The sequence below is a fragment of the Podarcis bocagei genome, assembly GCF_964188305.1.
Source record: "Podarcis bocagei genome assembly, chromosome: 10".
Classification (NCBI taxonomy): Eukaryota; Metazoa; Chordata; class Lepidosauria; order Squamata; family Lacertidae; genus Podarcis; species Podarcis bocagei.
The window spans coordinates 7,425,242-7,440,465 of NC_138135.1; the positions used below are offsets into that span (position 1 = coordinate 7,425,242).

At 44.9% G+C, this 15,224-nt stretch overlaps 1 protein-coding gene across 1 annotated transcript in view; it reads left to right on the forward strand.

The window, feature by feature from the left end:
* The window catches only part of STRIP2 (striatin interacting protein 2), an 87,816-nt gene that overhangs the window by 37,461 nt on the left and 35,131 nt on the right, over nt 1-15,224 (forward strand). Inside the window, exons 6-9 of the mRNA XM_081209952.1 lie at nt 2,293-2,361; nt 3,765-3,871; nt 10,707-10,834; nt 13,219-13,404. Coding sequence (XP_081066078.1) covers nt 2,293-2,361; nt 3,765-3,871; nt 10,707-10,834; nt 13,219-13,404 — 490 coding nt within the window. The remainder of the gene's footprint in view (nt 1-2,292; nt 2,362-3,764; nt 3,872-10,706; nt 10,835-13,218; nt 13,405-15,224) is intronic.

Sequence of the window (15,224 nt, forward strand, 5' to 3'; positions counted from 1 at the left end):
TTATTATTATTATTATTTTCCCCCAACACACACTCATGCACTCATGAGCAGCCAGATTCTGTAGTCTAGTTGGTGCCATTGAGGAGGAAGAGCTTGACAAATTATGGAGTGGCTGCTCTCTCGCATAGCTAGGGCATTACATATAAAAGCCCTACTATAGGCTAAAGTAAGGACGCGGGTGGCGCTGTGGGTTAAACCACAGAGCCTAGGGCTTGCCGATCAGAAGGTTGGCAGTTCGAATCCCCGCGACGGGGTGAGCTCCCGTTGCTCGGTCCCTGCTCCTGCCAACCTAGCAGTTCAAAAGCACATCAAAGTGCAAGTAGATAAATAGGTACCACTCCAGCGGGAAGGTAAATGGCGTTTCTGTGCGCTGCTCTGGTTCACCACAAGTGGCTTAGTCATGCTGGCCACATGACCCAGAAGCTGTACGCCGGCTCCCTCGGCAACCCCAGAGTCATCCACGACTGGACCTAATGGTCAGGGGTCCCTTTACCTTTATTGGCTAAAGTGGGACAACTGCCCCAGGTGGCAGGGGCCAGGAGGTGAGGAACGGTGCTGAGCAAATTTTTGGCTGCCACACCTAGCATCAGACCTGGTGTGTCCACACAGGGGCAGGTTAAAAGACTTTGGGGCTTGGATCCATCATGCCAGCTCAGTTTTGCATGTCACTTGTGCTTTCCCCACTATTTATATTTCGCATGAATATTTATATCCTGCTTTTCCATAAACAAACGACCCCCCTCCAAAAAAACCCAGATTTTAGTAAAAAATAACAGCAACAAAGCAAATGCAATTCTGAAACAGCAATAGCTTTATGTGAAATGATGAATCGCTTCCCGCACGGCGAAAAGTCCGGAAGTGATTTACGAGACGGATTGAATGCAGTTTAGAAAATAACTTACACATATTTAAAATGTAAAGTAAAAATGTCCAGTCCCCAGTGTTGCCCAAATGCCCAAGGAAACAAAAAAAATATCTTTGCCAGTGTGGGAACGATAAGGAAATTGGTTCATGTGGGGCAAGGTGGTCCTAAAGTGAAATGGCTTTTGGTGCTTGCGGTCAGTGATGGGGGCAGTGGTGGCGCAATGGTTAGAGCGCTGGACTACAACCTGAGAGACCAGAGTTTGAATCCTCCCTCAGCCCGGGGTGAGCTTGGGCCTGCCCCAGTCTCTCAGCCTTAGCTACCTCACAGGATTGTTATGAGGAGAAAACGGGGAGTTGTTTGCCACCCTTAATTCCTTGGAGGACAGCTGGGATAGAAACTGAAGAAATAATAAATAATTTCCCTGGCTGTCATTCTGAGGGCCACCACTAAAAAGGCGCTCTCTCTCTCTCTTTTTTAAAATGATATTTATTAAGGTTTCAAAGAAAAGAATTACATGAATTAAAAAAAGAAGAAAAAGAAAAACAAAAGTAAAAATAAAAGAAAAAATACAAATACAAAAAAAAGATAAAAATCACTTTAAAAAAATACACCAGTCTTTCCATACCTTACATTCATTTCCTTGTTTCCCTGACCTCCTCACGCCTCCCTTTTTTGTATTCCAATTCAGTTAGTTAATTCAGCAATTTCTTTCCCTCTTAGTCCTTTAACATAATATATTATAACTTTGGATTCTCACCTGTTAACAATCCATTTTTACATACACCTTTATAACATTGCTGCTTAAACCACTTAACTTCATTCTGACATCATTCTAACATTCATTAATTTTGCAATATTTCTGTAAATAGTCTTTAAATTTCTTCCAGTCTTCTTCCACCGACTCTTCTCCCTGGTCTCGGATTCTGCCAGTCATTTCCGCCAATTCCATGTAGTCCATCACCTTCATCTGCCATTCTTCCAGAATGGGTAGATCTTGTGTCTTCCAATACTTTGCAATAAGTATTCTTGCTGCTGTTGTGGCATAAAAAGGCTCTCTCTCTCTCTCTCATACGCTGACTCACTTCGCCTCTGATGGTTTGCATAGAGAAGGGTCTCAGAAGCGGTTCGCGGCATGCAGGCAAATTTGGGTGGCGGCGAGGTGGTGATTAAAATTTGGCCGTGCTGGCTCACTCTGGTCGTCAGAAATAATAATTTTAAAATAATTTTAAAAGCTGCCACGTTCCGGGATTGTCGTACTTCCCCTCCATCTGCTAGCAGGAGACGGATGCTTTTCCCAAGTCCGGCAATTGCAAGCCATCTGCCAGGGTACAATTAATTGCCAGTGATTCCGCCCCCCATCCCCAATCTAAAGTCTCCAGAAGGAACAATTTGGTGGTATTTTACTCAATCTTTTCTGTGTATTCCAGCAACAGCCAAGCATCTGGGAGCGCCTTGAGGAAGCCAGCCATCTCTCTGGCTGATAGCACTGAGCTCAGGTGAGTAACTGATGTTGCCCTGGGACCCAGTAAAATTCAAAACAATTAATTGCACATTTCTTCAAATTCCAATCAGATGAGCTTGATTCAGCCATCTGCACCTCCACCACTCCTTGCTACCTCCCTGGCCTCCTAGCACCCCCCCCCCAGGTAATCCCACTAGCACCCCCCCAGGTTTGTTGTTGTTGTTTAGTCATTCAGTCGTGTCCGACTCTTCGTGACCCCATGGACCAGAGCACGCCAGGCACTCCTGTCTTCCACTGCCTCCCGCAGTTTGGTCAAACTCATGTTTGTCTCCTCAAGAACACTGTCCCACCATCTCGTCCTCTGTCGTCCCCTTCTCCTTGTGCCCTCCATCTTTCCCAACATCAGGGTCTTTTCCAGGGAGTCTTCTCTTCTCATGAGGTGGCCAAAGTCTTGGAGCCTCAGCTTCAGGATCTGTCCTTCCAGTGAGCACTCAGGGCTGATTTCCTTCAGAATGGAGAGGTTTGATCTTCTTGCAGTCCATGGGACTCTCAAGAGTCTCCTCCAGCACCAGAATTCAAAAGCATCCATTCTTCGGCGATCAGCCTTCTTTATGGTCCAGTTCTCACTTCCATACATCACTACTGGGAAAACCATAATAATAATAATAACAACTTATTATTTATACCCTGCCCATCTGGCTGGGCTTCCCCAGCCACTCTGGGCGGCTTCCAAAAGAATATCAAAATGCTATAATACATCAAACATTAAAAGCTTCCCGAAACAGGGCTGCCTTCAGATGTCTTCTAAAAGTCTGGTAGTTGTTGTTCTCTTTGACATGTGGTGGGAGGGCGTTCCACAGGGCGGGTGCCACTACCGAGAAGGCCCTCTGCCTGGTTCCCTGTAACTTGGCTTCTCGCAGTGAGGGAACTGCCAGAAGGCCCTCGGTGCTGGACCTCAGTGTCCGGGTAGAACGATGGGGGTGGAGACCATAGCTTTTACTATGCGGACCTTTGTTGGCAAGGTGATGTCTCTGCTTTTAAAGATGCTGTCTAGGTTTGTCATTGCTTTTCTCCCAAGAAGCAGGCGTCTTTTAATTTCATGGCTGCTGTCACCATCTGCAGTGATCACGGAGCCGAAGAAAGTAAAATCTCTCACTGCCTCCATTTCTTCCCCTTCTATTTGCCAGGAGGTGATGGGACCAGTGGCCATTCTTCCAATCTTTTCCACCAGGGCTCCTTTTTGGCTTTTGGACTTGAGAAGTTCTTGCTGGGAATATTATTTTCGTTGGGGGGCCTCATTCTCTTGGGGTGGGCAATGGGTTCAGGGTCACCTGTACCCCTGGTGGGCGGGGCTGGTGCCCCAAGTGGGCGGGGCATTTTTCCGCCTCCCTTCCTGTGGTTCGGGACATTGATTTCTCCTCTCTGCTTTCCCGCCAGGGTGTTGTTGAGCGTCATGTACCTAATGGTGGAAGCAATGCGCGTGGAGATGGAAATGGACCCCCCAACGTGGAAGGCCGCCCGTGAGACGTTCAGGACAGAGCTCAGTAGGTTTTTGTCAATTCTCTGATTGGGCACGGGGGGGGGCTTTCTTCTCCTCCCTCTGTGTAGTCTAGACAGCAAGTTAATGCACCTTTTTAAAATAAATTTATTTTTTTTATTTCCCCCCCCCAAAAAAATTAACATAATTTTTATTGAATTTTTCCATTTTAATTCAATACAATACACATATTCGCAACATCTTATTTGCTCCAAGTGAGCTTTGACTTCCTTCTGCCTCTCTTTCTGGCATCCCTATAGCCTATAACATATCTTTCGCATTCCCATAATCACTTCTTTATCTATAATCACCATAGGAAATCACATTCTTATTTATAAATCAGCATCATAATTTCACATTACAAAACATTTCACGTTAATGCTACAAACGTTTTTAAATGAGTACAGTTTTCTTTTGTAGCCTTATTAGACTTTACCGACTGGTGGCGTCTGCGTTGCTCCCGGGAGGGAGAAAGGAAGTCAAATGACACTGAGGTTGATTCAGAGAAAGAGTTTATTCTGCTCTCCGGATAGCATAAGGCACTTGCGTGATCAGTTCATAGCAAGTCCAAAGGAAAAGAAATTTCATGCAGTATATATATCCTCCAGGCACCCCCTCCCCACTTCCCCAGGAATCCAGCCACGTCAGCTTATACACGCAGGTTGACATCACAGATGTTCCTGCTCCAGCACTCTTAACCATAAAAGGGTATTCCTTCCTGTACTCCTGACCATAAAAGGGTATTCCTATTCCTATGCTCTTATCTTGGAGCAAGAGGTCACCAACTCCAAGAACACACTGTGGCGCTGTTCCTGGACTAGGTCTGTGCGTCAGAGTGTGGTAAGATAAGACCCAGTGTGATGGCCTGGGAATCCGATTCAGAGGGTGAACCGGAGGAATCCCAGCCTGCATAGGAGTCCCCGCCTCCAGGGCTGGCTGAACTGGGGCAGGGCCTTGATTCTGAGGCGCCTGCACCTGTGCCGGATCCTCAGGAGCAGGCACCAGGTGAATCCACTCTGGCTCCGGAGGTGGTTGAGGACTCAGTGCCTACAGGTGAGTCTCCCCCTGGGCCCAGTAACCCTTCAGCCTCTCCTGAACTGCAGAGGCTCAGGGCAGAGAGGCGAAGGGAACTGGTTTCTCCCAGGAGGAGTGCTCGCCTTAAGGCCAGGAGAGGCGGGTCTCCTGGGGGCCGGGACCACCCCTGGCCTCAGAGAAGATAAAGGCCAGTCAGCCTCAACGTCGTTGTTGAGTACCTGTTCCTGCCCAGACCCAGACCTGACCCTCCAGTGTTCCTGTCCCCACCCGGCTTCCTGCTTCGGACCTCGCCCCGCTCCTTGTGAACTGTTTCCAGGCTAGTGACCCAGGACCGGACTTTGACTACGCCAACGGTAACCTTCCCCCCGGGACCAGCACACCCAGACATGTCATCCCTACTCCACTGGAACAGCCAAGATCATCCTTTGCCGTGACTGATAAAGGAGAGAGCTTTGTTTATACAGCTGTGTTCTTGTTATGCATTTGCTCACCAGCTCAAGTTAATGCATTTTAGAAATGCTCCCTTGGAGAAAGAAGAAAAGGGGGGTTTGGGGTCCCGTTTCAAACTGACTGCACAGAAACCCATTCCTTCACTTTCAAATAATAAATAAATTTGCTCCAGTCCTTTTGATATTTTTCTTCCTGATTCCTGATTCTCCCTGTTAGCTTCACCAACTCCACAAATTCTACCATTTATATTCTCCAGTCTTCCAATGTAGGGATCTCTTGCTGCTTCCACGTTTGAGCCAAGAGGATTCTCACTGCCGTTGTGGCATACATAAATAAATTTACATTTTTTTATTAATTTCTTCATCAATTAGCCCTAATAAAAATGCCTCTGGTTTTTTTGCTGAAGTTATATTTTAATATTTTTTTTAATTCATTGTAAATGATGTCCCAGAAAGCCTTGACTTTAGCACAGGACCACCACATATGTAGGAAGTTCCCTTCCTTCACCTTACATTTCCAACATAATTTGTCCTGGCACCTATACATTTTGGCCAGCTTACTCTGGGTAATGTACCAATGGTACATCATTTTCATTAAATTCTCTTGGAGAGCCACACATGCTGTAAATTTAATTGTTTTGTTCCACATTTCTTCCCATCTCTCAAAGTCAATATTGTGTCAAAAAAAAATTATTAGTTTTCCAAATTTATAACAAACAAATAAAAAGAAAATTTCAAAAAGAAAACAAGCAAATGTTTATCCTACCTGTAATAATTCCACTTTTGTTCACATTGTTAGGTGACTTCCTCAAGTCCCCCTGGCTGAGTTTCCATATAAATCATTGTAGCAGTTTTCCAAAACTATTTTCACATAAAATTTACTTAGTCAATTAACATCTTTCTTTCTTTTCATTTTTTTTAAAACCATAATATTCTACAACATTGCTTATTTTAATCCTAGGCCAATCTGATGCTCGCAAGTAATTCTGTTTAAATTATCTTAGCATATTTAGCTAAATAGTCTTTGAATTTCCTCCATTCCTCCTGGTACTCCTCCTCCTTCTGGTCGCGGACTCTTCCGGTCAGATCACCTAGCTCCCAAAAGTCCATCATCTTCATCTGCCATTCCTCCACTGTTGGCACTTCTTGTAATTTCAAATTTTTGGCCTTAAATAAATTTATTTATTCGGTTTTTCATATTAAAATTTTACAGTTGTATATACAACATAGAAACAAGATTCCAGATAATCTCCCGGACTTCCCTCCTCCCTTTTGTGGGTCCTATTGATTTTCGTTTTATTTATTTTTTATTTTTATTGTAATTTTTATTGAGTTTTCAATATTTATCATATTCACATTCTGTTACATAATTCTGTAACTTAAAGCATTGCTCAAACTGAGCGTCGGCCTCCTTCCCTCCCTCTTTCTGACTTCCAAACATCTTTGCTAAATTCTTAGCATTTCTATAGCCACTTTTTTACCTTCTATCTTCTTTTTATATTTCACCTCTTTATATGTCAATCGGTTCCTTATTTTCACATTACAAAACATTTCAACTCAAGCCTACAAACGTTTTCGGATGTTTACAATGTTCTTCCACATAAAATACAAATTTGCTCCAGTCCGAGAGGAAATTAAAAAAAGAGAAAGATGTAAATTTGTTTATGTACGCCACAACGACTGCAAGGATACATCTGGCTCAGAAATGGAAATTCCAACATTGGAAGAATGGCAGATCAAGATGGTGGAATACATAGAGTTGGCAAAGTTGATGGGGAAGATCTGGAATCAATGCGGCAAACTGTTTGTGGGTCCTATTGTTAATCATTTCCTCCTGCATCTTTTATAATAATCCAAATATTTTACCTCTCCGTTGTATCCAAAATTCACCATTAAACTACAAGTGTTATTCAAATCCTATTAACAATTTTAACTGTTCGTAATGGTTTTTGAGATAAGTTATCAATTCCCCCCATTCCTTATTAAAATTTTGGTCTTCCTGATTTCTGATTCTTCCAGACATTTTAGCCATTTCAGCATAATCCATCAACTTGATCTGCCATTCTTCTTTGATCGGGACTTTAGCTTCTTTCCATCTCTGGGCCAGTAACATCCGTGCAGCTGTAGTCTAATAATAATAATAATAATAATAATAATAATAATAATAATAATAATAATAATAATATTTTATACACCGCCCTCTCCGGCCAGAGCTGGGCTCAGGGCGGCTAACACCAAAAAAATCACAGTAAAAACATAATGGAGGGGGGGAACCAATTTAAAATACAGGTTAAAATGCAATTTTACAATTTTTATTTATATGCGATTACTAGAAGCATTACCAAGGCCACAGACAGTTAAAGGCCAAGGGCCTGGTTACAGAGGAAAGCTTTTGCCTGGCGACTAAAGATATATAATGATGGTGTCAGGTGAGCCTCCCTGGGGAGAGCATTCCACGAACGGGGAGCCACCACTAAAAAGACCCTTGCTTTTTTTTCTTTAAAAATAATATTTATTATTTTTAAACCTTACAAAAAAGAAAGAAGAAAAAAGAAGAAAAAACATACAATACAATATATAAACAATACACAACACAACATTAACACATTAAACAAAGCAAAAGCAAAAACAGTTCAAAAAACACACATCATACCATCTCAATATCCTCTCTTTCATTCCCTTGTTTCATCGACCTCCTCTCACCTCCCTTTTTGTATTCCATTCCTATTAATTGTTTCAGCAAATCCTTTCCATCTTTCTCTATTTTCTGTCATATGATTATCTTAACATATTTTAACCTTATTTTCCATTAAAATTATAATACTTATTTATGCTTAATTCCTTAAAGCATTTCTACTAAAGCCATATAATTTCCTTCCAACATTTTTCTAACATTCATTAATTTTACATTATTTCCATATATAGATTTTAAACTTTTTCCAATATTCTTCCACCGTCTCTTCTCCCTGGTCTCGGATTCTGCCAGTCATTTCCGTCAATTCCATATAGTCCATCAACCTGGTGATCTTCTGTCCGAGGCTCTTAACTCTTTTCCAAGTCCCTTCTGCGAGTCTTCTTCATGTTTATACATGCGCTTTACTTTGTCTTCTCCTGATCTTGTTCTTATTTTCCTTCCTCTGATGCTGAAAAGTAAATCTCGAGGAAATTCCCACCTAGCAATGTTTTTATTCCTTCTCAACAAATCAGCCAGATCTCCATAGTTAAAACTAAAATTCACAAGGTATTTCCAGTCGTATTTCAAAGTTCCTCCAAGTCTAGCAGTCCCCACAACTCCAGTCTCCTCCTGACCCAAGTCCCCAAAGTCAATAAATCCCTGCATGAAGGGATCTATCCAACTTTCCTTCTCCAATCCAAGCGGGGCTCCAATCCTCAAAGTCTGGCTTTCTCTAGATTCCGTCATAAAAGGCATCCACTTATAGTCATCAAATTGCATCTGTGAGGCTGGGGCTCTAACAACTTTCTCCCCCGCCTTCTCCTCAATTTGACATGTCAAGGTAGATCCCTGTATCGATTCCTGAATAGTTTCTGTATTAATATTCACTTTTTGTCCCAAATTAGTCACTTTTTGTTCCAAGTCATCCGTCTTCCTATGGAGCTGTTCCAGTGAGTCATTAATCTTACATAATGCAACCACTAAGGCTTCTTCTGTCAACATTCTTAACAGTCCAAGGTCAATCCCAGATTCTCATGGTCTTGTCTTACAGCTGGAAATTCCCCACTCAGCTCATGTAACAATTTCGAAGGCTTCCTCTAGGGGGAAACAATTTCTATTTGTATCAGTCCTTTTAAGCACAATTCAAACAATAAAGTTAGTTTCAATTTTCAATTACATTTACTCCTTTTTAAACGCAGAAGGAGACAATGGAAACAATGTATTTCTCTTCTTTAACTTACTGTCAACAAATGATCTATTCACAGTCAATGAACATATCCAAAACTTCAGTCCTACTAGCAGCCCGTTTCCAGGTTCAGAGCGGTGGTAATTTGACTTTCTTCACTCTCTCCTGCAGGCTTGCGCGGTCTAAAAATTCCCCTCTCTCCTCCTGCTTCCAAGGGGGGTTTGATGGTTTTAGCCGATGGAAGTTTAATCCTTTATGGAAAGCTTTCCAAGACTTTAGCTTGCAGCTTTTTTGCTCCAGTCTATTTACAAAAGGGGAAGGCGGACTTCCTGTTTGAAACCTCCCCGTTTCGGTACCAAATTAAGACGTTTAAAAATCCAATTTTCCGTTCTACTCATGGGTAGTTGTTTTAAAATCGAATTGTCCACAGGAAAAAGTCAGCGCTCTCCGGCAATAGCAATGCGGCTTCACTCCGTGAAAGAAGCAGTCAATTCGCAGCACCGCGCCACTCACCCCACGTCGCTCCGGATCCCCGAAACCGGGTTTCCCCGCGAGTAGGGGAGGCGCAAAAGGTGCCAGCCGAATCCCACGTTCACAGGCTTCACCCGCCTGTGTTTTTTTGTGGGTCCCCGCCTTCGCCGTGGCGGTCGGACCCTAATTTCCACAAAGCGAATTCCTCCCGGTCAGAGGAATTCAGCCATTACCGGAGGTGCTAACCCGGAAGTTTCACTAAAAAGACCCTTGCATTTAAATGGAAGTCATTTGGAGACCTCATTCGCAAGCGAATAGGAAAATCTAACTGATAACAACAGCACTGGGGAAGCATTGGGAAGAACATAGAAAGAGAACGACTTGTGGACGGTCCAGTACATGTCTCTACCACTATTAAATAATAATAATAATAATAATAATAATAATAATAATAATAATAATAATAATAATAATAATAATAAATTTCATTTATACCCGGCCCTCCCCAGCCAAGATGGGGCTCAGGCCAGCTAACACCAGGTATAAAACAATTGATTAAAATACAACTTAAAAACAAGATTAAAATACAACATTAAAATGCAGCCTCATTTCAGTAGAAACTCAAATCAAAAACTTTTAGGGGGATGAAAACGTCAAGTCTTCACCAAGGCCAACTATCCAGACTGGTCCTACGTGGGCCAGAAAAAAGCCAGGGAAGTCCCCAAATAGGAGTTCCATCACAGAAAGAGAAAGGAAAGAAGGGGATCAAGTTGATTCCAAGCCAAAGACCAAGCGGAACAAGTCTGTCTTACAGGCCCTGTGGAAAGAAATCAGATCCTGCAGGGCCCTGGTCTCATGAGACAGAGCGGTCCACCAAGTTGGGGCCAGTGCTAAAAAGGCCCTGGCTCTGGCTGAGGCTAATCTGACTTCTTCCTTCCTATTGCATTTGTATTGCATCCATAGCCCTCCAACCCCCCCCCCACTCTCGGCCCCTTTTGACTTGTGTCTCCCCACCTCACCCTCCTAGGTTTTCCTCTGCACGGCGAGGACCCTTTTGCACTCCTTCTTTTCACCATGGTGACCAAGTTCTGCAGCGGACACGCTCCCCACTTCCCCATGAAGAAAGTCTTGCTTTTGCTCTGGAAGGTCCTCGTGGTGAGTGAGGTTCTGAGCTTGCCTTTCGACAGGAGGAACTCTGGCTCAAGCGACGCATGTTTGTGGCGTGTGGCAAATCATGCCTGCCGTAGGACTCGAAGAAAAAGCGCTCCATTACGTGCCACCCCGGTCTCCGAGCGGCGAGAAATGTCGGGGGTTCCAGGAGCTTACTCAGAGCTCAGTTTCCTTATAAGAAAAAAACCTGCTCTCTTTCCCTTCTGGGGTACCCAAGAGCCCATATAGAGTCCTTAATGGGTTCCTGCCAACTTAGCAGTTCGAAAGCACGTCAAAGTGCAAGTAGATAAATAGGTACCGCTCCGGCGGGAAGGTAAACAGCGTTTCCGTGCGCTGCTCTGGTTCGCCAGAAGCAGCTTAGTCATGCTGGCCAATGGTCAAGGATCCCTTTCCCTTTCCCTATTGGTAGGAGAAAATAACAGAGGCCAACTAGATTATAAAGGTAAAGGGACCCCTGACCATTAGGTCCAGTCGTGACCGACTCTGGGGTTGCGGCGCTCATCTCGCTTTATTGGCCGAGGGAGCCGGCATACAGCTTCCAGGTCATGTGGCCAGCATGACTAAGCCGCTTCTGGCGAACCAGAGCAGCGCACGGAAACGCCGTTTACCTTCCCGCCGGAGCGGTACCTTTTTATCTACTTGCACTTAGAATCATAGAATCATAGAGTTGGAAGAGACCACAAGGGCCATCGAGTCCAACCCCCTGCCAAGCAGGAAACACCATCAGAGCACTCCTGACATATGGTTGTCAAGCCTCTGCTTAAAGACCTCCAAAGAAGGAGACTCCACCACACTCCTTGGCAGCAAATTCCACTGTCAAACAGCTCTTACTGTCAGGAAGTTCTTCCTAATGTTTAGGTGGAATCTTCTTTCTTGTAGTTTGGATCCATTGCTCCGTGTCCGCTTCTCTGGAGCAGCAGAAAACAACCTTTCTCCCTCCTCTATGTGACATCCTTTTATATATTTGAACATGGCTATCATATCACCCCTTAACCTCCACTTCTCCAGGCTAAACATGCCCAGCTCCCTTAGCCGTTCCTCATAAGGCATCGTTTCCAGGCCTTTGACCATTTTGGTTGCCCTTCTCTGGCACCTTTGACGTGCTTTCGAACTGCTAGCTTGGCAGAAGCAATTATCCAGCAACGGGAGCTCACCCCGTCGTGGGGATTTGAACCGTTGACTTTCTGATCGGCAAGTCGTAGGCTCTGTGGTTTAACCCACAGCACCACCTGCGTCCAACTGGATTATATTGAGAAGCAAAGCAGCTAGTATCTCTCCCATCTGGCTTGCCCCAGCCACTCTGCGTGGCTTCCAACATATATTAAACATATAAAAACATAATAAAGCATTGCACATTAAAAAGCTTGCATGATTTTTGCAGGCTTAATTTTGTGGCTGGGGGGGAGGCGGCTACAGAATGGTGTGTATTGGAGCTGTGTTTAGAACTTTGTACTTTCCCCAGATGGAGCAAAAAAATATCTCTCACATCATCAGCAACAGCTGGACATGACAAGAGCGCAGGAATTGCTTTGCAGAAGCACATCAGTTCAGTCCTGCCGGATTTCCTGTTAAATATGTATTTGTTCGTTTATTTGTTTGTTAAATTTGCCATGTCTTTCCAACAAACGGTGCTTGAGGACAAGCACAGTGGGCGTCTGGCTGAGTGGGGCCACTGTGGGAACAAGATGCTGGGTGGAACGGGTCCGCTCTGGCCTGATCCAGACCCTTCTGATGTTCTGATGATCCCACCGCATCCAGCTTCTCAGCTCAGGCTGCGTTGTTGAGGACCCACCTGGAAGCATAGCTGTCAACCGTCCCTTATTTGGCGGGACACTCCCTTATCCCAGCGCCGTGTCCTGCTACTGTCCCTTATTGATGATGTCCCTTAAATTTCCCGGGTTTCAAAGGAAGCAGCTCCTCTCCCTCCCTCCCTGCCGGCCAGGGAGGAGGGAGGCTCCAACTGTGTTGCTTGGCTGTGTTGCTCACCCAATAAGGAGTCTAAGAACGACTGGGGGTGTGTGTGTGGAGCTTGCATGCCTTGTGCCGATCAAATCGGCCTCGTTGCCTGGGGACTTGCCTTTGCTCAGCGCTTCCCAGCCAAGAGGTGACAGTGGTTTCCCTTGCTGCGTCCCCTTTGCCGGGTTGCTGCGCTGTGGGAACCACCGCTTGAGGCTTCGTTTGGCTGCTGGCTGGGCTTTCTGCCTTTGGCTCGGAGGGGCTCAGAAGTCGAACATACCTGTGCTCTGAAAATCCCTTATTTTGGCTGCTGATACCTTATTTCCGAGGCTGCTGGTCCCTTATTTTCAAACCTGTAAGTTGACAGCTATGCCTTGGACCAACTCTTTCCCTTCTCTCTCTTGCCTCTGCAGTTCACCCTGGGAGGCTTTGACGCTCTGCAGGCCATGAAGGTGAAGAAGCGTCAAGAACTGGGCCTGCCCCCCCTGCCAGAGGACAGCATCCAAATCATGCGAAGAATGAGGGCAGCCTCTCCCCCTGCCTACGCCATCGAGCTGGTGGAGCAGCAGCAGCAGAAGCGGGGGCACCGGAGCAGGAGGGTAGGAGATTGGGGGGGGGGCTCACCTCTCTAAGGCCAACCAGGACTGGGCAAAACCCAGGCGATACCCATATTTTTCGCTCCATAAGACGCGCCTAGTTTTTAGAGGAGGAAAACAAGAAAAAAAAATTCTGAACGAAACAGTGGATGTGTGATTTTTGTGGTTCAGGCTGTGGCCACAGACATGTGATCTGATGGTGAATTTGGGGTGACCCAGTGCAAAAATCCTGAGGATCCATGTGGATCTGTGCTTTGTAACCACGTTTTTGCGCCATTGCGGCCCCAAGAAACAGTGGCTGAAGGATTTTTTTGGTGCAGGCCGTAGCCATGGACATGCTATGTGATCTGATGGTGAATTTGGGGTGACCCTTATCTCTCTTCCGATCCCACCAATCAGCTGTTTCCTTTCAACACCCCCTTCCCTCTTGTTCGCCTTAGTGTCTTTTCCTTATCTGGAGCAGTTTTTTGCTCCTCCTTTTCTTCTAAGTTCTCTCCTTATTGCTTTAGTCTTCCTGTTTCCCCCCTTTGCAAGTTTGCTGTCTTTACCTCCCCCCTCCCAGGCAGCCTCCTTTATCTCTAGCGTCCCTTATCTCTCTCCCTGATGGGCAAACGATCAGCGAATTTGTTTCAACACTCCCTTCCCTCTTTCTAAAAAGAAAGCACGATCTGCTTTTCGCCCCGGGCAATTCGGTTCCAGGGACCACACATTCACTCCATAAGATGGACAGACATTTCCCCTTACTTTTTAGGAAGAAAAAAATGTGTCTTTTGGAGCGAAAAATACGGTATATCACCAGCTAAACATTACGATATACAGTCATACCTCCGCTTACGTATCCCTCTGGATAAGTAATCTTTGGGATGTGAATACAGCAAACCTGGAAGTATTTTTCCAAGTTTCGCTGCATGTGCAGAAGCGCTAAACCGTGCTGTGCGCATGTTCAGAAGCGATCCTCTGGTTGCGAATTCCTCAGGATGCGGCCGGACCTCTGAAACGGATCCCGTTTGCGTACTGATATATCACAAAGTCTGGGACTTCCGGGTTAGCGCCACTGGCAATGGCGGGCTTCCTCTGATCTGGAGGAACCCGCTCCATGAAAATCAGGGTCTGGACCGCCACAGCGAGGTCTAAACAGGAAGTCCGCCTTCCGCTTTTGTAAACAGCTTGAAGCAAAGACATCGCAAGCTAAAGTCTGGAAAGTCATCTGTAAAGGACTAAATTTCCATAGGTTAAAACTACAAACCCCCCTTGGAAGCAGGAGAAGAGGGGGGAAATCTTAAATTGCTCAAGCCTGCAGGAGAGGGAGTAAAGAAAGATAAATTTCTATCGTCTTGAACCTGGGAATGGGCTGTCAAAGATAGACATTTGGGGAAAGTTCATTGACTATGAATAATAACGCATGTTGACAGATAGTTAAATAAGAGAAACATATTGATTCCAATGTTTCCTTTTGCACTAAAAAGGAACAAAGATTTGAAAAACGAAAGCAATTTTGTTGCTGGATCTGCTTGTAAAAGGATGGATACAAATAGAAATTGTTTCCTCTAGAGGGAGCTTTTGAACTGTTGTTGGAGTGGACCTGGGGAACTCTACAGCTGTAGAGATTAGAGAGCGTGAGAAACAGGCTCTGACCTTGGATAAGAATGTTGACACAGGAAACCTTAGTGTCTGCTTTGTGCAGGACAAGTGCTTTGTTGGAGCAGCTTCATGCGAAGATGGATTTGATGACTACTGCAATTGATAATTTCGGTCAAACAGCGACCACTGATATAGAACCTGCTCAACAACTGACCCAGGAATCTGCCCTGACAGGGCAAGTT